The sequence below is a fragment of the Porites lutea genome, chromosome 5 (assembly GCF_958299795.1).
Source record: "Porites lutea chromosome 5, jaPorLute2.1, whole genome shotgun sequence".
Taxonomy (NCBI): Eukaryota; Metazoa; Cnidaria; class Anthozoa; order Scleractinia; family Poritidae; genus Porites; species Porites lutea.
In genome coordinates, this window is record NC_133205.1 from 4363252 (window position 1) to 4388712 (window position 25461).

The window sequence follows — 25461 nt, forward strand, 5'->3', positions numbered from 1 at the left end:
ACTCGTTTAAATGGAGCGTGGAAATCCTTTCCATTGAACGGGTGCAAAACCCTTATGAGTGGGAAAAGTACCAAAGGTAGTCAAATACTTTTAATCAGTAAGGTGTCCTATTACGTTATTTTAAAAAAGCTTAAGGCGCTTATTTCTAACCCTTTTTCGCCCTGTTTACTTGAGTTGCTTGTGGCGACTCACACTCCTCGCTCTTGCTCATTGCAGCCAATAAGGTAGCCTCGTACCCAGATTTCTCTTCTCGTTCTCTAGGACTATTGACAAGTACCCTTAGTACCAGGTGATTTTTCCTCACGTGTGGCGGGATTTTTCGGTGTCGGCCGCAGGCCGAACCCACCCCGCGAAGCTGCAGCCTGTAGGACACGGATGTGTGATCTTCTTTAGCTCAGTGTCGTAGATTTAAAACCGTAGAGGTTTCCGACTTTCTAAACACAGTTTTTATCAGCAAACTGGCCGTCTTCAAAGTTGTCACGTGATTAAGGTGTCGATAGTGACGTGACAAGTGATTAAAAAAGCGCGGGTAGTTTACAGCTCTCATCTATTATGTTTATAGCTTTTTTTAGTTGTTTTTAACGTAGCGTTAACTAAAAATGAAATCTTGTGGTAGTATTTGCATGGAGTGGAAATTAAAATTGATTTTACTTTTTGAATTAACTCAGAAAAAAGGAAAACATGGCATTCGTAAACGAAATGCGGTTGTTTCATGGGACCAACCCTGAAGTAGTGGCAGCTATTTGCAAACAGAACTTTGACTGGCGTGTTAATGGCAAGAACGGGACTGCTTACGGACAAGGAAGCTATTTTGCTGTAAACTCCTCCAAGAGCCACTGTTACGCCAAAGAAGACAACAAAAGGTCTAAGTTCATGTTCGTCGCCAAGGTCCTCGCTGGCTCGTATACTGAAGGCAAGTCCAGTTATCAAAGACCACCTTCAAAGAATCCCGGGAATCCCGCAAGTGATCTGTACGATTCATGTGTGGATAAAATGTCCGATCCATCCATTTTCGTCATTTTTCAAAATGACCAGTTGTACCCTGAGTACATAATCGAGTACTCCACAGCTCCACTAGCAGATATGGTAATGGCAACGAAAGCTTTGATAGATGGTGTCGGCTTACTTTTTGGCCGGCGTAATTAGTCACAACGAGCATGATTTTTACCTATTTTCCCAAAATAACACTCCTAACATTATTTGCCCTTTTCTCTAGTTTTGCAGCACAAACTGTCATTTGTTAAATATGCAACCATACTTTTTTTGGGCCTGAGATCAGCGTTAATTTTATTTATGAGCAACAAAGTAAATTCTTTGTCTACTAATTGTCACAAGGACCTGAGACCGAATCTCGACCCCAGAGCTCTTCTCAGCGCATGACGGCCAGGGGGGAAGAGCTCTGGGGAACCGTGGAGCAAGTAAGTATTAATGCTTACGCTGACGATGAGCACATTTATGATTCGGATAATGATCCAGTGAGATATAGAAGCGAGACTTCAATGCCATTTTAGTCTTCTCAAAGCTGACCACTGGTTTGGTGTGAATGGCATGATATCAAACCCAGACAAATATCAAGCAATAGTGCTGGGAAATACTAATTAAGCATTAAAATTCCTGTTAATAATAGACAGTATTGATCTCCAAGGAGTCAACATTGATAAGAACCTGCAGTTTAACGGCCATGTGAAGAATATTTGTACTAAGGTCAATAATCAGGTCAATGTAATATTCCGGTTTGGAAAAATAGTACCACCAGCCGCAAAATGTAAAATCTATAAATCTATATTATAATAGTACCATACCAGGAGCCTATATGAGGACTACGCTCCTGACCATACTTTAGACTTAAACGGTTTGGCACTTTTGTAGGGCTGGAAATAGAGACAAACTAGAGAAACTTAACAAAAGGGCGCTCAAGATAGTTCTTAACGAGAAATGTCTGGTCTACCAGGGCCTCTTAAATGAGATTAATTGTAGCAATTTATAAAGTACCAAGCGCCAAGATATGTTAGTCGTAGTTTTTAAGACTATCCACCATAACGATACCAAGATATCTACTAGCTAGGTGGATGGTATCAAGCAAGAGCTACGACACACGATCTGCGGGAACAAACAAACTTACTATTCCCTGCGTTAAGACAACAACTCACGGCTTACATTCATTTAGGTGCGCCTCTACGACACTGTGGAATAGACTTCCTTAGGATCTGAGGTCTACCACATTTACGTAGGGAGTTCACATTCAAAGTGCGACAAATTTCTTTTGAACAAATATAGTGATACAACTAATAGGTAGTTTAATTCTTTTCGTATAGTACTATATTTTCGTCGTTTCATTTATTTCATTTTATTAATTTTTAAGAGTTACACTGTAAATCTGAGGATAAATAAAGGTGATGTATGTATATGTATGTATGTATGTGAGCAGGTTTTTCCCTAGAAATGTTGAGGTAAACACGCCCGGCCGATGGGCTACTCCGGCCGATTCTTGTTTTCAGTGATTCCAAAACAACATTTGCACGACTAATTAAGACAGAATAACTAGATTCCCTGATTTTCAAATAAAATGCATTAGCTACATATTGGAAATTGACCAAGAAAAAGATCTGAATGAAAAAAAATAAAATATAAATATATACACCGACATCTTTGCCAGATATAATTTAAGAAGCATGACAAATGCGTGTATGTTAGGGTCATTCATCTTTTGTGAAAGTTGAAAAATGAGAATCTGTGTTAAGTTTTCTTCTTTTTTTTAATTTAAAAAGTGGAAGACAAAACTTGACAATTGGCTTCAATTTTTATTTTTTTTCGAAACGTACAAAAATTAAAAATGAAAATCTGTGTTCAGTTTTTTTTCTTTTTTCCGAAATGTGAAAACCTATGTCCGATTTTCATTTTTTTCTGGACATAGAATAATGAAAATAAAAAAAGAAAAGAAAATCTGTATCTTAACTTTTAATTTTTTCAGAAAAAATGAAGAATAATAAATCTGTGGTCAATTTTCAATGAAAACAAACTCCACGCACAATGTTTTGTTGTTGTTTCTTGTGTTTCTTCGGTGCCCAGATCCTCTCTTGCTGGAACTAAACAAGATGAAAGAGGTTATTGTGTGAAATAATTTTCGTGAAAGGTGAAAATACGAAATTAAAATCCGTGAACTGTGAATGGTTTGCTTGTCGTGATACGTGAACCTTAAAATCTTTTATCCGATATTCGTGATTTTCAACTAATTGTTTTCGTGAAAAAAGAGTTTCAACTGACGACAAATTTTACAGTGAAGCCCGTGGACCTTCAAATGAACATTTTTAAAAAGTCTTAAAACGTTTAAAGACCGGTTATTTAAACGGAATTTAGCCAGTGTTTAACAAAAACAGACTTTCAATCAGTTTCTCCGATCAACGCTTTTATCTAAACACCAGTTATCGTGAACGTTTCATGGCAGCAACAGGGTAGACTGGTGAAACATTTATTTTCTTAAAATAACCCACTTAGAAAGAGATCTGGAGGCCCAATGATTTCTTAAAATGCGGTCTAAGTTGGGCTTTGTTTTAGAACCGCTCTTACAGTCGTTCCCATATATGTCGTCCTAAACGTCCTAAACTATGACCAGACAACTTTTTCGGCTCTTACGGCACCCGCCGAGAAAAGAGCGTCTGCACCCGAGCTGGGAAACGATTTCCTTGAGCTGGTGAGTCAGCATTTTTCAACCAATCATAATTCAACTCTTATTTTCGTGGAGCTAACACATGGGGGGTTTGCGTGGGGGATCTTAGTTACAATGACCGACAGTTTTTACTGTGAAACTCACAAAACCGTGAACACCAGAAATATTTATGGAATGCTATTGTGTTGCGTGAAATAAACCAATGAGGCGCGAGATAACGAAACCGCAAACAGCAACGGGGTTTTGAGGTTTGCTCGCGTGTCCTGAACTTTATTGTGATTGGCCAGTGCACAATCAACATTCCTGAAATTTTTCAAGTGTTCATGGTTTTCCCCTGAGTTTGACAGTAAAGTAGAGGGACAAGTTTTTTATTGGAAGGAGTAATATACCGTAAAATTCCGAAAATAACCCCCTCCACATATAAGCCCCTCCAAATATAAGCCCCCCAAACTCGTAACGCAAAAAACGCTCCGTTAAATCGCCCCTCCAAATATAAGCCCCCCAGGGACTTGTACTTGGAAATGGCCCTCAAATACAAAGCAAAACAAAGCAAAAACAGTAAATTTACTTCCAACTATAAGGCCAGCCCAATCGATTTTGAAACGCAAATTTCCCTCCGTAGATAAGCCCCTCCAAAAATAAACCCCTCCAAAAATAAGCCCTTCAAAAAGGGCCTTTGAAAAATATAAGCCCCGGGGCTTATATTCGGACTTTTACGGTATTATGTATATCCCAAATCTGTGGGAACCATGCGTTTTCTTGGTGGTAAAGAAAGAATTCGAATACCCATAAACAGTAAGCATTCATCCCTTGAAGCGCCACATCATTGAGTACACTGGTTTGAAAGCTGATTCCGAAAAGCGTGGTCTAGGATCCTCGATTGAATTTAAAAAAAAATTCTGTCGGTTAGAGAAGTCCGTAGCGGAAGAACGGTTAAAGTCAACTATGAGACAAGGGAAAGTCAAAAAACGTTCTTTTTGAGTACCATATAACATTTATGCGTCAGCATTAGTCATCATCAGTTTACCTTCACCTACATTTCATTGTATGTTTACCTGACTTCCGTTACTTCTCTGCACGAGTTGTGTGGGAAGGACAAAAAGCAAAACATCGACTCAGTCTGCTTTTATATAAACGTCAAGCCATGCACTGTCCTTTACTTCCAAGCTCCATTATTGCAGTCATCTTCGATGAAGCTTTTACAGATATGCAAGTGTTTGCACTTGTTCTGATTCCGCCGACATGAGCCTTTCACAGCATACCGCTGGCAGATTTTCTTTCTCAAATTGATTCGCACACCTTTCTCTTCGCCATTGTGATCTTTCACAAAGACGAATTCAGTCCGACTCTTCAGCCACTTCCTCGATTCCGGCGCAGATTTTCTGCTCCCCAGCTGTGCAGGACACCTGAAAAGAACTGATAATTCAACAAAACCGCCGCTAAGGAGAATAAAATTGTGGACTTTCTGAAACAAAAAATCATCCTGATCATCCGCCATCTTGTTGTCACTAGATGTCTTCATGGAAATAACTTCCGAGCTCGAATTAAAGGCTGGTTTTCACTAGCAATAGAAGCGTGAAGCTTATGATCTAGTGAAAACAGCGTTACCGATTCAGCTTACGACTCCGTCGCTTACGTTCCGCTTATGATCTAGTGAAAATCAGATTGTCGGATTTCGAAGCAGAAGCAAAAGAACTAAACCAATCACAAAGCGTACGCATGGAAACGTGCATTGTGATTGGTTTATCTTTCCGCTTCTGCTTCCGACTCCGGCAATCTGGTTTTCACAAGATCATAAGCGGAACGTAAGCGACAGAGTCGTAAGCGGAGTCGGAAGAAATGGAAACGTTCTGCTTCTTCTGACTCCGATTCCATCGCGCTTAAGACTCCACTTACGACTCCGATTTTTTCACTAGATCATAAGCGCTCTTACGACTTCGCTTACGACTCCGACTCCGACCCTGTGGCTAGTGAAAACCAGCCTTAAGAAAAGAGGCGTTGCAGGGGAATCTACTTCAAGAAATGAATGCGGGAGGAAGGCCACAATTAGTCATCCTTATTGCTACACACTTCCCCTCTGCTCGGCAGTTTTCTCCATCGCTGAAACCGACTTTCCAACCTAAACCAGGGAAAACAGTGCAAGTGGAAGTGGAATGGTGGAAGCCTGGGACCATTTGCGTTTTTGAATCGTAGTCGGGACTCCAGTGGTGTCTCCGACAGCTGCTCCGAGACGGCAACCTGCAAATTTGTGTTATAATTATAGTTTTTTTGGATTGACCGAGAAGAAATGATCGAACTTAACGCTACTTGGTCTCCGAAGAATTTGAGTCGGGAGTTAATACAGAGTACTTCATACAAATCTGCTTTTCGAACAATCAACAGGTACCGTAATGATTCGATATAGCGCCCTCCTTCCAATAAGCGCACCCTTTCGAATGTGTTTTCAGTGTTAATACACGCCCCCGTTCTGATAAGCGCCATTCTTAAAATTTATTGGAACAAGTAGCATTTTGGCACGACATAAAAGTAGCGTGTTGCCTAACGCCCCCCTATCTACACCATCAACGAATTGTAATGTAAGTGACAATGTCAATACTGTTACAGTTTCCGTTTTTATTCCTTTTTTAATAAATAACTCCCCAGGCTGGGCTATTTTTCATAGAAAAAAAGGAAACCTAAACTTTTCGGATTCAAAAATGTGATGGAAAGAGGAATCAGAAAATTATAACTTGCGTAATAAGTCATTGCGTCTAAAATTTTTATAATTAATACTGAAGCCCTTGTAATTTCGAAAAGACTCAAGTTTCCCCAGGATGACCCAACAGATACAAATTTTATTGGCAGAACCAAGTTTCATCAATTTTCTCCTTAAAGTAGCCATAAAGCGAAAAATACGTAAATAGTACGGCTTTTGATAAAATTAGCTATCGCATTGATAATCTTTAAAAAATAACAGTGACGTCATAATGACGGAATTGATGAAGGAATTGGAATCATCCACCATCTTGGATCTGCCATTTTGAATAAATTAACTACATTCCATTTTGCTTAAAACCGGTGTATAAATCGAGGTAATCGTGATATAAAATTTGATCCGTGTATAAAAGGATGCTTAAGAGGAAAAAATCTGCAAGCTATGAAATTCCAAGAGAAACGAACACTTTTGAAAAGTGAACCAGCCTCTGCCATTTGGTCACTTCATATTTCATGTTTTGTAAAGCTTGAACGGTTTTGAAGCTATTCAATAAGTCTGGACTGTCTGAATAGGTTTAACACTAACCGAACACTACAGTTAACTCTGATTTAAGGCTCTAACAGTTGGCACGCTCCGGTTACATTTTTAAATATCAATGCCCCTATCTTGTAGTAGTGGAAAAATTGCATGGAGAAACTGATTCTTTCCTTTTTTACTTATTTCTTTATTTCTTTCTCTTGTTTTGCTCGAAACTATAAACTCACCTCACTGCGCGGCGAACTCAAAGAAAGCTCGGCGAGCAGAGACTAATCCCAGCTATTTCGATACTGATCATGCATTAGCATTTGATTTCCCAGCCAGGCTAGAAAGGCTAGAAAGGCCCGCAAGGCGGCTTTTTCGCCGCAAGAGAATTTATTTTGACCCCTCTATTTTACAGTTGTGACCGCTCACTCATTTTCTTTGGAGCTGAACCCCACGTGACCGACCTCTCGTCAGCGAAAAATTAAACAGAATAAAAAAAAACAAAATCAGCTTTCCCAGTCAAAGCAAAATATCTGGGACTTGAACTGGTGACATTTCTACGATATGATCAGTCATAAATAAGCATTCACTAAACGCATTATAGTCATTTAATAAAAGTACATTTACCCCTTCACCCCTATACTTTTCAGTTAATTTAGTTTCGTACCTTAATCTTATAACAATATACATTACTGCTTTTCAAGATAATATGTAACACTGAGTCCCTTCTGGATCATCCTCTCAGAGAAAAAGTTAGTTTAACTTTGCTTCTTCTAATTTAGAACGTTCATAGTGTATGAGCTTATAATTAACTGGCCAAACATTTCCCTAGTCTACAACCTTGCGTTCATGCATTAGTTTTGGGTGTTACAATTTAATTTAACATTTGTCACGATAGTTTTCAAAACTTTCTTCTTCTTTCAACGCAAAAAAATCAACAAAAACAATGGAAGAAATCACATAACTAAGCATTTGTTTTTTTTAGAAGAACTCTTGTGCTTTTTGGGCTTGTGGGCTGGACTGGATGACCGAGATAAGGAAGGTGAAACCGAATGATTGCTTGACCCGCCAGAGTACGCGTATGAAGTAGAAGTTGAAGCCGTGGGAGGAGACTGATTTTGATTTGATGCACTGACTCCTGCTATGGGTGAATGATAATAATTTGCAGACGTTGTATTGGATGTGGAAGTGTAACCGCCTGTACCAGATAAACCTGAATAAGGTGCTTGAACACGCGAACGCACACTCGAGGTTGAGGTCGTCTGATAACTGGTGGATGGGCTGCTAACGTTGTAATGCACTTTAGTTGCCACTCCCTTTGCAGCTGGTGAGTGTCTAGGCGTTGGAGCTGGTGCTCTTGCCACAGGTCTCGCGGGTCCCGCAGGCTGCCGATGACCGCCTCGAGCTGTGGTGTACTCGATTACGTACTCCGGGTAGAACTGATCAGTATCAAAAACTACGAAAATGGTTGGAGATGACCTGTCATCAACACAGGAATCGTACAGATCACTTGCGGGATTCGAAGGCTCCTTTGACGGTGGCCTTCGATAACTGGACTGGCCCTTTGTGTAAGACCCAACGAGGACCTTGGCCACGAACATGAACTCAGACCCTTTGGTATCTTCCTTGGCGTAACTATCGCTGTACGAGGAGTTTAATGCAAAATAGCTTCCTTCTCCGTAAACAGTTGCGTTCTTCCCATGAAGACGCCAGTCATAGTTCTGTTTACAGATAGCTTCTACGATTTCAGGGTTAGTTCCATGAAACAATTGCCTCTCGTTAACAAACCGTCCCTTGGTAGAGCCAATCCTCGCTGCTGCCATGTTTTCCTTTTTCCTGAATAAAATACAGTAATCAAAGTCAACTTTTGTTTTTGGCCTTGAAATTCTATCATTCGCTTTAATATTGAAATTCTATCATTCGCTTTAATATTGAAATTTTATCATTCGTTTTAATATTGAAATGTTATCATTCGCTTTAATATTGAGTCATGATAAAAAATAATAAAGAACTGTAAAAGAGGATTAACAACTGAAGGTCGCGCATGTATGTTTTTCAATCACGAAAATACGCGCACTGCATGATGTCATAAAATTCAACCTAATTTGTAAGCTATCGATCTCTTTCTCAGACAATTCCTCTGCCTCTGGAGTGTTCTTGAGAAGGGGAAGAGAGGGCTTGAAAGAAGCTTACTGTAAGAAACGAGTGGAAGTGAGAAAGACCCTCGCGCAACCCGCGTAAATAAGACTAAGATGGGTACAGTTACAGTATATGAGGGTAGAATAGAATAGAATAATTTATTTAATGTCGAAGACGTAAGAAGTTTTTGTATAATTTTCAGAGCCAGAGGCTCATGTTAAAAACGTTCGACAAATTAAAAATACAAAACGAGATGATAAAATGTGAATTATGCATATACAAATATAAAAAAAACCTAACTATTAAGTACATCGTAATTTTGGGAAAATTTTTTTAAGCTGTTTAAAAAGAACCGAGGGTAATTAAATACCATTAATAATCTATTAAGCCCGCGCCTTTTAAATAAGCCCCCACTACCCCATCTCCCTTCAAATAAAGAAGTATTGATTGAAAAACACTATTTACCACTAAGAACTAGCCCATACTAGAAAAACGTGCCTCACGCACCCTCGCGAAATTCGGTGGTGCACTCAATTAAAGCCCTCGTGATCCTTATGTTTTGATATTGTCTTTCGCTGTGTTTTAGGGACAATAAGAGTTTCTTCACACCTCTAGGGTTGTAATAAGCGACGAAAACGTTTATTGGTGACGTAGCATTTAATGCCTTACGTTTAATGCATTTGTTCAGTAGTACCTTTGGTACTTTTCCCACATGAAAGGGTTTTGCACTCGTTCAATTCCAACAATTACCACACTTCGTTTGATGGACTTTTTGAAGAGTTTCTCCACTTCTTTAAATTCTTCAGAAAGTCTTGATAACGACACACGTTGATATTGCCTCTTGGATTGCATGGAAGACCAATGATTTGGCGTATTAGTGACTCTTGTATTTCTCCTTTGCAGGACACTCACTGCGTTCTGAGACCTATGAAAAAGATGGTAATGCAGTGCGGTCAGTGTAAAACGCAGACTGCGGACTATTTTTTTCACCATGCTAATGTGAACAAGAGAACAATAGTCCCATTGTTTTCTAGCCCTAAGAACAATAGTCCGCAGTCAGTCCGCAGTCTGCACTTTTACACTGCTCCAATGCAGTGGCACATTGTTTTGCAGTTTATTCTTCTAAGAATGTTCCAACGCATAATTCAGTGAATTTATAGCAAGTAAATGAGCAACTGATTGTTCTCTGTGAAAGAATTATTACCCGATGTTTCACTTAAATGCTTACATATTAAGTTTTCCTCTGTAGATCCATCAGATTAGCCCACGGGGGCTGTCTGTGGGCTCCAAACAGGTATCCACCATTTACCTTAACAGTAAAAGCACTTTGAGGTAATTTTCACAGGAAACACGCTTCAGGTATCAATGACCAGCTTCTAACAGATTAGACATCACATCATGGCCCATCATGTGACATCTTTTTGTGACTGATCGTAATGCAAATGAACGACCACACTTGTGGTCAAATTATACATAAATCATTGTCTTGCTGGGTACCTAGTTTTTATCTTAAAAACAGAGCTTTATCAAAACATTTCTTTTGCATGGTCACCATAATTTCACAGTGAAAACATGATGTAAGATTTTATGCTAATTATTTTGAAATAAAGAAACTTGCCCATCATATCGGTGGAAAGGGATAAAGTTCTTGTCATTAATTAATTCTACAACACAAATACCTTTTAAGCTGAGAAATGTCATCCTTAGACACAAATTTTCCAGGCCTTCTTCTCACTTTTTTCGTCGTGCCGTACTTGACGTTTGTTTGGCTCATGTCACTTGATGGGTTAAAATTTAAAATGTAATCCTGGTCTGCAATCCGAAACTTAAAATCGTTTTTCTTGTTCAAGTAGGCTCTCTCTAGGGATTCTTGAAGATCGTTTCCCTATGAACAAAAAGGTTACTTGTCGAGACAAGATACCATACACTACTCAAAAAAGAATTTTACTGATGCACCAAATTAAAAAGCGCGCTCCATATATTACTTGGAATGTTTGTTGTGTCGGCCTAATATACCAATCACATATCCAGCAATTCCAACTCTTAATCGGGGGTTCTGCCCGATTACTCTGAGACTTCAGCCATATACAATGTTAAAGTAAAGATTTCACCCCCATGGAGGACTGTGACAATATGCTTTTTATCCTGTCGGGAATGTGACCTGATATAAATGAAACCTGTCACAAGTGTTTCCATTCACTTTTCAATAATTTTCAGACTAAGTCAATCATATTTATATAATTTAAGATTTCGATTTGACTAAAAGAGTTAACAAGCTTACCTCGGGCTTTTCACGATAAAACTCTTTGAAATCTCTTACTGGTTTGGAGACTCATTTGAATCTCAGAACCATCAGTACGCAACGACTTAATTCGTAGACGTACAAAAGGTTTGTCCCTTTTTTGTCTACCGTGGGAGAAGTGATTTCCTTTCTTCATTCTCCCAAACGAACTGAATGACATTGCAGATCCCCTAGAGCAGCTTCCATATCCCACAATGGTTAAATCACCTTCGGGAGCTCACCACAAGCCATCCGTTAAATCTTCAACCGAAAGTGGGCCCTAGCCGACCCTCACCCATCTTACCGCTTTCCTTGAAGGACTAAGGCTACTTACAACTGAGGTATCATGATTTCCCCCACTATTTACTCACAGTGTGGTCTTGGTCATACATCCTCCAGAATCCATTTTCGTCTTGCCAGTACCATATCCACTCCGTAGCTAGAGGGTTGCTTGAGTTGACGTCAGATTCCGTAGATAGGCGTCGCAGTTGCATGAGCCTTTCAACATATTCTTGTGTAATCAGCAGCTTATTATCGAGGAATATATCGACTTGACAGATCTCGTCCAAGAATAAAAATCCATAGCTTAAATATGAATATTAAAATGATAATAATGTCAACCTGTAATTCATGTTTAAAAAAATGCATTATACCATAAAATGTTAATGTTCTGGTTCATTTGTCTTTAGCCTTTGCATTTTGCCATACTCCTTTATCTTTTCTCATACATTAGACTTGGGCTGAAGTATGTCTACCGAACTTTGAACACTTATTATAACTGTAAATGAGTAAAAATCCATGAATTTGACAAGACTCTCAGTGTATAATTACTGTAACATACCTTTCAAATGATATTTGCATGCCTGTAGCAGAACATTCCTCAAGTGTCACGTCGCAATACAGTGTTTCTAGCTTCTCGTTGTCTTTCTCATTAAAACTCTTCCATTCACCTGCATTGCTATATTGCCAATGGTAAGGCAAAGAGCAGTGATGACCTGTACACTTAGAACCATTCTTACATTTGCTAACAATAAACTCTGCGCAAATGGGTGCATCTGGCTCGTTTACGAGAATATGTCCTGTCAGAATGCCTTGAGTAAAAAAGACAAAAATGAAGGCTCGTTCAGAAATGATTAAAATTTGTTCCACTTACCATTGAGGCATTATCATGCAGTATTAATTTTATATATATGATAAGAACTTTTTATTTATATTTATATTCATTCATTTTTACTTTATCTTTGGTCAGACTGGTTTTCCGTCTTAACGGTCACGGAAAGTCCACTTTTTCTAAACCCTCGGCCAGGGTAGAACGTTTTTAACACCCGCCTTAGCTCTCCGTCTTTCATTGGCAGCTTCCCTCCTTTAAAACACTTTCATAGTGTTATATCTAAAGCTAACCTTTCCCTTTCCGCTAAAATCATGATCTTCAAGCTTATCGTTTGACAAAGTAATTTAATAAGTAAGGCTTCTTGTACCTCGGGTTTCGAAAACCGCAGCATTAAACTACCTAACTGTGGACCTTGTAGACTACGTTTTTAGCATTATACGTTGGAACCACGAAAAATGCTTGTTAAAACGAAAACTAGAGATGTCGCAGGGATGACAGAATTTTACATTACTTACCTGTAGTTTTTTCTTTGGAACATGCGGACTTCTTGCGCTGCTCACAAACAAGAATAATTTTCTTTACCAGGTCTGATTTATGGTGTCCAAGCTGAAAACGTTCAAGAATTGCTTGGGTGTGTTCAATGTTCATCGCTTCTTCATGAAGTAAGTCACAGCCATATCCCCTTCTAAAGCACTTTTTCAAATGTTCTCTACACATGTGTATTTTAGAACACGACTCACCAAGATCACACGAACCGTTGTTGTACTCTACACAGATTTGGGGACTGGATGAAAGCACTAGCTTCCTGAGTTGCTCATCTGTCAACTTATCAAGCTTAATCTTCGACAACAGAGCTCTTTCCCTTTCATCGTGGAAGTTATGATTCCGCGGGCACGTTGCTCCGTTGTTACAGGAATCGGTTATGTACTCTCTACAGACGTGCAAGTACGAACAGTTATCTCTAGTGCACTCCTCATGATGAGAGTTGTTGTAACTTAGACATAAACGTGCTTTTGTAGAGAAAGCGTCCACTTTGGTTATCTTTCCGTGATCATCTTCTGTAATGAGAAAACTCCCTTTTTTGCTTCGAAACCAAGCTTCTACATCCTTAAATTCAGACGGGAACAAATCTGTTCGTTTGGAAATCACCGAAAAAGAAGCTGAGCAATCGTACTCGTTGCAAAGGCATTCGAAGACTTTAACCTCAGCCGGCTGAGCAGGGGCACTCGCAGCCACGCCCACTATCGATGACATGCGCTGAACTCCCTTGCTCCCTTTAGTGGCCACGCCCTTTGCAGTAATATTGCCCTTGGGGTCTTTCAAACCACTGGAAATGTTCTCCTGGCATACCAAAAGCGTGCGAAGCACTGAATTGAAGTTGTCTCCACTGACTCTCATGCCATAGTTTTGAAGTACTGCAGTGGTGTGAGCTTCGGCAAACGCGCTTTCGTGTAGAAGAATACAGTCTTCCTCATCGAAGCATCTCTTCTTGATAAAATCCTTGCAAATATGTACTTGGTTGCAAGACAAACCGTTGGTGCAAATTCCAAAATTGTTATAATCCAGACATACTTGAGGCGTTGAAAGCTGAAACACATTTCGGAGTTGTTCTTCTGTGAAGCCATCCAACTTGAGTTTTGAAATGAACTTTCTATCTTGATCGTACTGAAAACAGTGATTTCTTTGGCATTCAATACCACGCCTGCAGAAGCCAGCGATGTACTCCCTGCACACGTGGAAGTACTGACAATCTTTCTGAGAACACTTTTCCTTGAAACAAAACCTTGCCTTTCGACAGAAGGCACTAACCTCGTAAATGATTCCTTCCTTTTCTCTGATTAAAAAGCTTTCTTTTGATCTTGCTCCAAACCACTTGGCAATGTCCCCACAACCGTTGGGAAACAAATCTTGTCGTTTTGAAATGACATCAAAGGACACCGTGCCATTGTATTCTTTCACAATGCAATCGAAAACAGCCTTTTTGGAGGGCGAAAATTTACGCGAGTCTTGAACAGAGCTGCAAGAACTGGAAACAGACAACTTTCGTTGACGCCCAGATTCCACCTCTTGTGAGGTTGGTAGCCTGTGCGAATCAGTGCAACTGAAAGTAGACTCAACAACGAAATCGCGGCTTGTCAACCAGGCCTCCACAAACCGCCCTTTATTGGCACTTTCCGAGGCTCTGTTGGATTCATGTTGGCGTTGACCGTCTTTTGTGTCACGTGACGCCTCCAAACTTTTCGGTTGTTGTGTACTCAACCCCTTCATACAGGCTGCATTTTTTCCCACCTCTTGAGTCTTTGCCTTGGTTTGTTGCTCTTTAGTCACAGACTTTCTGCTTTTTTTCTTTTGCGATTGGTCAATATTTGGATCCTTTCTTGAACTGTCAACCAAAGATCCTTGTTCCCATTTTATCGAATCATTTCCATCCAATTCGTTTTTCATTTTGTTTATAGGATTCTGTTTTAAACCACCACCTTTCATGGCATCAACCGAATTTTTCTTATCATATTTAGATCCAACGGCTTTGGTGTTTCTATTTGCAGGTTCGTTTTCATCAAAGGACGAATCAGAATCGTCTCCAGTTTGAATATTTGACAACTCAAGCCTACTCTCAGAAGAAGGTGATACTGCATTACTGGTTAAATTGTTAATACGATCAGTTTGCTTACAGATTGGTGCTCCCGACTTGGTTGTCTTCTCTTGCAAAAGATTTGACGAGCAATTCTTCTTCTCAAATTCAGTTCCGTCCTGAAAACTGCATGCAGCATCGAATTCTTTAGAATTATTGTACGAGCTTTGTTTCTCATTAAACGGAGATTTTGTGGTTTCGAGTCTGGATGGTGTGGACACTTCCGGCGATTGTTTTTTTGTACCTTGTATGACTCCCATCGCTTTCTTAGAGAAATTTTCACCGGCGTTGCAAACACTTGGTAAAAAATCATGAGCTTTGTGAAGAATAGGCTGTTTCTTCGGAACCAAAATATTGCACCGAACAAAATCTGTTGACATTGACTGATGAGGTACCAGATCATACTGTTTCATAATCTTCATGTTGTGAGAATCCGTGAGGTCATGTGACAAAGAACAAGAACACGCTGAACTTCGGACAGCTTGAGAACAAAGATGAAGGTATAAGCATGAATCCGACGTACATTTGCCTCTTGTATACAGCTCACAAACCTGTGGCAGGCTCCACGCAACAATATGTTTTAAAGTCCCGTTCGGATATTTAGCCAGCCCCAATTCTTTTGTTTTCTCTTTGTTTTCTGGGTCAAAAAAGTTGTGCGAGCGGTTGCATTTGCCATGGCAATTTTCTTCGATGAATCCTTTACAAATATGCCAGAAGTTACACTTCCCCTGAGCACTTCCACAAGAACCTTGGTCGTGATATTGCCGACATATTTTTCTTCTTAAATCAATTCGCACACCTGCTATCTCGCCATTGAAATCTTTCACGACGACTAAACGCCTATCAGGTTGATTCATTAGCCAGTTTTTCGCTTTTGCCTTTGATTTCCTACTTCCCAAGGGCGAGGAATGTTTTAAAAGAACATGTAATTCAACAAAACCGCCACTACCGCAGATATAATTGAACACTTTCTCTGCCAAAACATCATCCGCCATCTTGTTTACAACGAAAATTTTGAAGAAAGCTGGAAATGTTTGAATATTTTTCCGAGAAAAAATAGCGGCAACCTGTCCCGAGGGGATTTTGTTGAAAGACACTTGTAGGAGACTGTTATGAACAACGAAAAATTGAGCCTGCACCGTCAAGAGGGTATTACGCGCTCTCTTCGCCTCCTTTCCTTACATTCGTAGAATATGCACGGCGAGTCTTCGAATGCAAAGTTTGTTTTGTCTACACTCATCATCCACGTGGCTGCTCATGTCAACATCAGCTGATCGTGACAACCGTTCTTTTATTCGTGTTTTTTTTTTTTTTTTTTTTTTCTCATGAATAATGGTACTTAAAACAATGACCAAGAATATCAGACCGGACTAAACTTTGGTAAGTGGGATTTTGTGAATTTTTAGGAGAGAAAAAACTAAATAACTACACTAGCGCGTGGCTTTTAACATAAAACTCAATGCAATGAAAATAAAAAAATTCGGAGCAAAAAATACCTACATGATATTTGTATTTGCATTGAATTTCTCCTTTTGTTTAAATTTAATAAGGGCGCAAAATTCCATTTCATATAAAAAAGATCATGATGTTGTTTCTTATTTTCTGCTTGGCTTACATTGGCTAAATACCGTAGAAGCCGCGTGTAAGAACCTTCATTTTTTGAACTCTGGCAAAAATGGTTCTTGTGTTTTGGGGTAGTCATTGGCAACTTTAATAGGATCAGTAGGTTCTTAACTAGGATCTTAATTCAGTGTAGGAGATATTATATTAATAGTTGTTGACTACTAGAAACATAAATATTAAAGTTGGTTTTGGTCCTTAGATATACAGTAGTGATTTATTCACAGCTGCGTTCTAACAAAACTGATCACAGAATGCATTAGTGTTGTTTCCATAACGAGTGTATATAAAAACAAAATACTACAAAATAACTAAATAAATAGTTGATAACTAAAGTATTTTCTTGTAATATAAATTGCAATCTAAGTAAAAATAATGCCAAGATAGGGGGGCTCAAATTAAAATTATTCTTATTACAGGGGGGCCCAAACTTTCATTTTATGCCATGCACCTTTGTATTAAATTGTAAGAACAATTCTACATGCATTGTAAAACAGGAAAATGTTCTTAGAAGATGTGAAGTTTATGTAAAAAAATGTCATCACATTTTAGACATGTTACCAGAGTTTCCTTTCAAAAGAATTGATTTGTGTCATGAAATGTCTATAATCCTAGTATCCATTACAAGGCCAAATTCAAGTAAAAACATAACTTGTCCCAAACAAACCATTTGTACTTAGATTCTGTCCTATAAGACAGTTGTAAGTTCACCCTCAGGTGCAGAAGTCCCAGACAATCTCCTGGCCTCCCTGGGCGAATCAGTTTCCCCTGCAAAGGTCGCGCGCAAGCATGCTTCAGGGGCACCCAACGGCAATTTTCGGGAAAATATCTGTTCGGAAGACGATTTGAGATCTAGAATTTTCGGAGCATTTGTTGTAAAATTTCTTGCTTGCCTGCCTCTCCTAGGATTTTCGGACATTTACAAAATGGTATAATTACCCATTTTTAATGGATTTTGACCCCAAAAAAGGCCACCTAGAATTTTCGCGAGCCTTTTCCTGGCTGAAGTTTTCGAGAATGAAGTTTTTATCCCTATAATTTTCGGATCACTAGACTTTCAGCTAAGAAATCCGAACAGATGAAAAGTTTTTAGGGGATAAAAATATGCCTATATCTACTGTTTAAATACTAAACTACGTTGAACAATACTATGTTAAGTGGTTTTGAACTATATCCTCGTTGGGTGCCCCTGATGCTTTGTGTGTCTCTGAGGTAAACAAATGTAGGGTTTCATAATCAACTGTCCTGCGGAGAATACCAAATATGTCCGGCTCAAAGTCCTCTGCTGCAAGGGAAGACTCCTCCCAGGGAACGGAAAATAAGGCATGTTCTTTTTCTTTTGTTTTTACAAGCTGTGAGCTTCCTCTTTTCCTCTTTTCACCTTCTCTGCTCTTTCCTTTTTCTCGCTTCAGATGTTGTGGACTTGGTGCCAATTTGATATGACGTCTTATATTTAGCCATCACTCTGTCCAAGTCCTAGAACAAGATGCAACACATCCTTTTCATCGCCAGACTTGATATAATGTCGTTTCTCATAGTTGAAATTGTGAAGGCAATTTAGGCTAGTCTTAACCCCTTACAAAATCCAACACTGTTTTGAATGTATTTTTAAGCCATTTTTGACAACTGTTTTTAACCTGTTTTGTGAAATAGGTTTTAAATAGATTGAAAAGTGTATTTTTCGACTGTTTTTAAAGGTGTTTTAACCTGTTTAAAACGCTATTAAAAAAGAATTTTTAAAGTATTTTTAAAATTCGTTTAAAATATATAAAAAATTCAAGGGCAAGGCTCAAAACAGGTCCAAAATAGTTTTCAAATACCTCATAAACTGGAATAAAAACAGGATAAAGACAGTTTCAAAAAACATATTTTTATTTGCTATACTATTTTAAAACTATTTTTAATGGCAATTTTAAACGTATTTTGAAAAAAAAAACAGGTTGAAAATAGGTACAAAAATATATTTTAATATATTTTTCGACTGATTTTAAAGGTGTTTTAACCTGTTTAAAACGCTATAATTAAAATATTGCGCTTCAAAATATATTTTAATGGCTGTTTAATCAGTTTCGAAATTTAGTAAAATAATCGTATTTGCAAATACAATAAAAATACTTTGAAAAATAGTATTAAAATACTACAGAAGAAGAAAAGCAATAGCACGCATATATTACGAAAATACATCAAAAATAGGATGCAAAAATGCAAATTAAAACAGTATAAAATTGTAAGAAAATAGCCCTAGAGTTGTCTAAAAACAGTACAAAAATCGGCCGAAAGAGCATAAAAACAGAACAAAAACAGGATGGAAATACTATTTAATAAATTCATGAAATAAAATGAATACAAAACCGTCGAAAATTACCCTGAAAAAGCAAGATTTACCTCGGCGAAATTTCTCCACACAGTCCTGGCTAGGATTTCACGAGAATTATCTTTTAGCCGATTACTTTACGTTGATTTCTCTAAGAATTCTAAGGAAATTCTTATGGAATTTTTCAAAAATGCTGAAATCAATTTTTAGCCTGTGTACAGACCCCCTCCCTTCAATAAAATCGGAAGGGAGGGGGGGTCTGTACACAGGCTATCAATCTTCGGCTTCAAAAACGTATAGCGTTACTGACAAGAGACTATAAAGGGGACAGAGAGGGCATCCCCCATATATACCCTATTCCATAGGTAATTCGTCTCGAGTTATTTTTAGAATCGGGATTAAGTTACCTCGCGCGAGGCGTGGATGTTTCGTGGAGGTTTCGCATGACCAAACGCCGTGCAAAACATGTCGGGGGAGAGGCAATGAAAGCGTAAAAAGATCGAGAGCATTCCTGAATATTGAAGCGAAATGAGTCGGCGCTCACCTGGGAAAAAGAATCGCTGGACTCTTTGACAACCCGTGAAATCAGTTTAACTCGAAGTTGTCGTAACCTCAGTGCTTTAATAAAATGAGAAATTTCGCCGGTCTATTGAAATCGGTCGTTTGTACAATTTAGGGAGTTTAAGATCCAACGACGCGGACGACAACTAGAACGTCAAAAAAACAATAGGTTTAATTAGCAAAACAACAACTTCGCACGTGCAACACACTTTTTTGTTCATTTCTTTCCCGTTTTTGCACGACTATGACGTGAAAATGCCTAATTTCGCGTTTTATGGAGGTCGTAAATAAGCAACGACGAAATTTTATTTCTCTTTCTGAGCTTGAATATGGTTCCTTTGAAATTCAGCTTTAGGAGGGTTCGCCTACAATTGACAAAGTTAGTGGGTAGGAATAATCGCTATAAAGACTGAAAAAAATAAACATCAAACCAGAAATTTCTCTCTTCAAACTGTAAAAATGATCCTGATAAATGATCCTGAGAGAATATTCAGTGTGTTAAGGATTTCCCTGCTCTACTGTTGGCTCTATACGAGAGAGGAAGGGCGATTCTTTTTTAATTTCGGTTTCGCTGACACAGCTTTCGCAGAAATCTCGCTGTAGTCGTTTTCGTCGACAAAAGGAATAGCAAAATCGCTCTCCGCGTCTTCCCCCATTTTGTTCTGCGTCATTTCGTGAAGGACGCGTGGCTCTCAGCGTGAGTCATCCACGCGGAACACATTCGCGCTATGTGATTGGCTGTTGTCTAATCCCCCTTGAGATCTGTGGTGTTAAAAATAACTCGAGACGAATTACCTATGGAATAGGGTGTATATGGGGGATGCCCATGTAACTTGTCCTTGGGAGAGTACGCAATATTCCTATTTTTCTGTCATTTCTCGGTTCCCTCTTAAAACAGTGCTTACTTTTCGGAATTGTCTTGCAGTTCTCACTCCCCCCACCCTATACAAAGTTGAGAGGAAAAAATTCTGAATGAACACGCGTGCAACATTGTTTGTGGGGTGAGGGGAGGGGTTGGACTTGTGAGAATTGGAAAACGCCCCAGAAACGCAAAAGTGTCCCAAGACTTTTGTCCATGATTGTAGGTCTGGTATAGGCTAAAGGTTTCAGGGTCCCAGCGGCACATCCCTACCCAAAAAGTCCCAAAGTACCACCCCCCCCCCCCCCCCCCCGCCCTTAGTGGATCTAGGCTACGTGCACACAGCATCATGCAGAAGAATTTTTAACGGAAATACCATATAATCTGTGTTTCGGTGTTAATTTTGGCGATTCTGTTTTTAGTTTTTTTGTCGTTTTTTGACGTTTTGTGATTCTGTTCCGTTTTTTGTGTCTTGTTTTGTCCATATCAGCCACCGTATCCGAGGCATTTACTATCAGTTACAATATAACGGCCTAAACATTTTACTGGTGCCTTTTTCAATCTCGGGCAGTCACATATAGTATGAAGTGGTGGTTAACTCAAGATTACACTTTTGTGACTGATAATATAATAATATTGCAATAAACTTACCACGTCGCTTCCTGAAAGACCCGGAAAAGTGGTCTTCAGATTTTTAGGCATTAAATTCGTTAAAGCAGCTCCTTAGATCGTTAGTACTTATCACCAAATTCGACATTTTAAACGTGTTAACTCGGCTATATAAGTCATATAAATACATTTGATCATTAGATCATTATACACCCCGTAACACGAAGAAACAGAAACAGATAAGAGCCAAATGATATGATTTGAGATTTTTCTGTAATTATTTAATATCAAGTACGGCCTAAACATTTTACTGGTGCATTTTTCAATCTCGGGCAGTCAGATATAGTATGAAGAAGTGGTTAACTCAAGATTGTAGTTTAAGAATTTTGTTTTGTAATTCCTATTTGTCATAACTGCTTAGTTTAGGAGTGACTAGTGCTCATATGTGATATAGTGTCATTGTTATCTTAGTGATTAGTAGGAATTGTTGTAATGAACAATATTTATCAATTTGCTTATTTATTTACTTAACTTTGTATTGTCAGTGTTTTTGTTAGCTATTTTATTTTATTATCTAAGTATATTTGTGTGATTAATAAATTCTATTTTAAAAAAATATCATTTCATTTTCAAAAAGTCACTTTGTTTCTTTTCTTCTGTCTGGCTAGACTACGAGTAGTCTCTCTTTTTTCTTGGTCCGTCCAGCAAAACGCAAGATATACGCAAATGACCACGCGCGTAACTGTATGTGAAGAAAAAGAGAGACTGCTCGCAGTCTACTGTCTGGTTTACCTCGGCTTAATGTTGTCATAAAACCCGCGTGTAAGAACTTACAATTTTTTTTAACTCTGGCCGAAGGAAATAAAAGGTTCTTGTATTTTGGTGTAGTTATTGGCAACTCAGGCTCGGTAGGGTTTTAGTTTCAATGAAGGAGATTTAGTTGTAGCCCTCCGAATAAATAAATCTCGTTTTGGTCTTTAAATATACAGTAGAGTATTTATTCACAACTGTATTCTAACGAAACTGATTACAGAATGTATATTTGTACTAAGTGTTGTTTCCATAAAAAAATAGCATAGGAAAAAATTACTGTAAAATAAATAAATAATTAGTTGATAAAAAAGTACTTTCTTTGTAATATAAATTTGCAATCTCAAGTTCAAAATAAACTCCTTAGTTGAAATACCTATCATAATATTTTCATACTGGAACCCACATATAAGAACTTGTTTGATCTTACTTGGCTAAACAGGCTCTTATATTTTTGGGTGTACCAAAATGGCAAATTTCTGCAAGCAGTTTCTTACACCAATAGGTTCTCGCAGCACGGGTTTTTGCTGTAATACAATGGTACTTCCCCAATACAAACAGCAATGGGATAGACACAGTCTAGTCCCTGAGCGTTCCCTTGGTGCCCGCCCTTTCCGAGACTTCGCGCGGATAACGGAACAAGAGAGAACGCTTAGGGACTAGGCTGCGACAGCAATTCAGAGCTGCCAGAATCAAGACCAAATGGTGTCCGTAAGGAGATCTTCTATCGGATATAAAGGTCCTCTTCATCATTGTTCAAGTCATGTCTTGGTGCAACTTTTCTCGAAGGTCACTGGTACACGGAGAAGAGATGAAGGGTGCGTCCACAGTCCCCAAGCTCAAGGAAGTAACAATAGGCGATTTTAGTATATGGCTGAATCCGCGAGTCGGCAAAATGAAACAATTCCTGTGTTCTGATTGGCTACCCCTGTGGGCAAGATGGGCAAATCGCACCCGCTCGGGCAGGATATTTGCATCAATAAAAAGAGGAATGGCATGAACTTTCCTGTTGGCAGAAAGTATGAAACGGATAACTTTTTCCTGAAGCAATAAGATTTTTGTTAAATTTGTTTTTGACGCCTGCCCCCAAACTATCAAACCGTAAGATAAATAAGGCAAGATTAACGCACGGTATATATTTAGCAAGGTATGTTGAGGAACAAAGTGCCTCAATTTAGCGATTAAACCAACCGTTTTACTTAATTTAGCAGCTACATTGTCAATGTGTATTTTCCACGAAAGATTTTTGTCAATCAGAATGCCTAAATATTTAACATAATTTTTCATTTCTAAACTAACGTATTGATTGGTATCAGTATCGAAGATCTTAAGTTGGGGAAGGTAGTCAACAGACTTCTGGTAAGGATGAAAAATAACAAAATTGGTTTTTTTGGTATTAAGGGTTAATTTATTTGAGGCCAGCCAAAGATACAACTTTTTTAAGCTCAGAATTTACTGTTGCCTCAAGTGATCTGAGGTTCTTGTTGGCATATAGTATGTTAGTATCATCAGCAAAGAGGGAGAAATTAAAAGTATCAGAGCAAGTATGAATATCGTTAATATATAAGAGGAAAAGCAAGTGACCTAGTAGAGACCCCTGTGGAACACCATTAGATATTAGAGCTGCGTCAGATAATTGTTTGTTTATTTCTAGTGTTTGTGATCTGTTGCACAAAAAGGATTCAAACCAGTTATTAATTATTCCACGAAAACCATAATGATTTAACTTATTTAGAAGAATTTGATGGTTAACCGTATCCAAGACTTTCTTTAAGTCAATAAAAATTCTACAGGTAAATAAACGTTTATCCATATTAGACTGAATGGCACTAACTATATCTACAATGGCATGTTCAGTAGAAAACCCTTCTCTAAACCCATACTGAACTGAAAACAAAATATTCTTAACATTAATAAAATGCATCATTCTTTTATACATAACTTTTTCAAAGATTCTGTCAAATATAGATAAGAGAGAAATCGGCCTATAGTTATTTGCATCTGTCTCATCCTCAGTTTTAAACAGAGGTGTGACTTAAGCCTTTTTGAGTTTTGAATGGTAGCTCCCAGATGTGACAGACTAATTGATGATTTTAGCTAAAATGTCGATGATAATAGTACTTGAATATTTCAAGAGTTTAGTAGCTTTTAATCGTTAGTTTAATAGCTACACAACAGTTCAATAACCACACCAGTAGTTCAATGACCACACATCAGTTCATTGAGCGTAGACTACATGTGGTTGCAGGACAAATAGCCACAAATACGTTAGATTTTTTTAAAAATTTAAATGTGTAGCATTAACACCAGTACGTGGTAAATAGACTCATTTAGCGATGACACAAAAATTAAATTGAGAAGAAGCTATATTACACTGTTATTAATCTCTAGTGAGCTCACTTATGTAAACAGGCATAGACTGATGGAAATTAAACAGTTATAGTCTGCACAGAAGGTCAGTTATTCTATATATCCCCGATTTCCATCAAGCATCCATACCAAGCATCGTATTTCGGCAAGCATTTATGACGGGGCAGCCAGAAAGATCGCCAATGGCATTTCGCTTCGTTTGGGCAGTTGAAGCAGAAATGAAAATTTATAAGAGATCGTTGCAAGCTCTCCTTTCCTCCGCCCCTCGCGGCTCTCTTCGCTGACCATAAATGGAGACATTTCTAGCGGGCTAAAAATCATTTTGACACCATACTGTTTTTACTTTTCAGTTCACTGTACAATGTGTGGTGTTCAGGCGGATGGCGATGGTTTAGTATCTTGCATGACTGCCAGCGCTGCATCTAAGGTGCAAACTTCGGGTGAAAATTCACAAACTTTGTACAGAACTGCTTCTTCGGAACCAAAGTGTTGCAAAGAACAAAATCTGTTGACATCGACTGATAAGGTACCACATCATACTGTCTCAGAATCTTCATGTTGTGAGAATCCATGAGGTTGTGTGACAAAGAACAAGAACATGCTGAACTTCGGACGACTTGAGAACAAAAGTGAAGGTATAAGCATGAATCCGACGTACATTTGCCTCTTGTTAGTACACCTCGCAAATCTGTGGCAGGCTTCACACAACAATATTCTTGATAGTTCCGTTCGGATGTTTAGCCAGTCCAAATTCCTTTGTCTTCTCGCTGTTTTCCGGGTCAAAAAGTTGTTCGAGTGGTTGCATTTGCCATGACAGTTCTCTTGCATAAATCCTTTACAAATATGCCAGAACTTCCTTCCCAGAACACCTTCCCTAAACACTTCGACAAGAACCTTTCTCGTGATATTGTCGACAATATTTTTCTTAGGTCAATTCGCACACCTGCTATTGCTATTGAAATCTTTCACGACGACTAAACACGGATCAGCTTAACTCATCAACCAATTTTTCGCTTCTAACTCTGATTTCCTACTTCCCAAGGGCGATGATTGTTTTAAAAGAACAGACAGCTTGACAGAACCACCACTATCGCAAATTTAAATAAACACTTTCTCTGCCAAAACATCATCCGCCATCTTGTTTGTCACAAGTGGAAATGTCCCAGTTCATTTCAGAGAAAAAGTGACAACATATCCCAAGGGGAATTACGTTGAGAACGGTTGTAAAAGATTGTCATGAACAACGCACATTTTAGCGCCTTTACCTTTAC

At 38.6% G+C, this 25461-nt stretch overlaps 2 protein-coding genes across 2 annotated transcripts in view; one reads left to right on the forward strand and one right to left on the reverse strand.

The window, feature by feature from the left end:
• LOC140936420 (protein mono-ADP-ribosyltransferase PARP12-like) overlaps positions 1 to 2622 on the forward strand; it is an 8024-nt gene extending 5402 nt beyond the window's left edge. The window contains exons 2-3 of the mRNA XM_073385886.1: positions 1 to 76; positions 669 to 2622. The exon at positions 1 to 76 is cut by the window's left edge and continues 171 nt beyond it. Of these exons, the coding sequence (XP_073241987.1) occupies positions 1 to 76; positions 669 to 1146 (554 nt within the window). The 3' untranslated portion in view covers positions 1147 to 2622. The remainder of the gene's footprint in view (positions 77 to 668) is intronic.
• Positions 2623 to 7373: 4751 nt separating this feature from the next.
• LOC140936413 (uncharacterized) lies at positions 7374 to 16221 on the reverse strand. The gene is made up of 6 exons (XM_073385881.1): positions 12931 to 16221; positions 12146 to 12395; positions 11676 to 11889; positions 10703 to 10908; positions 9718 to 9948; positions 7374 to 8720 (listed from the first exon to the last, which is right to left on the reverse strand). The coding sequence occupies exons 1-6, from the start codon at positions 16040 to 16042 to the stop codon at positions 7841 to 7843; spliced, it is 4893 nt and encodes a 1630-aa protein (XP_073241982.1). The 5' UTR covers positions 16043 to 16221; the 3' UTR covers positions 7374 to 7840.
• Between the last annotated feature and the right edge of the window lie 9240 nt (positions 16222 to 25461).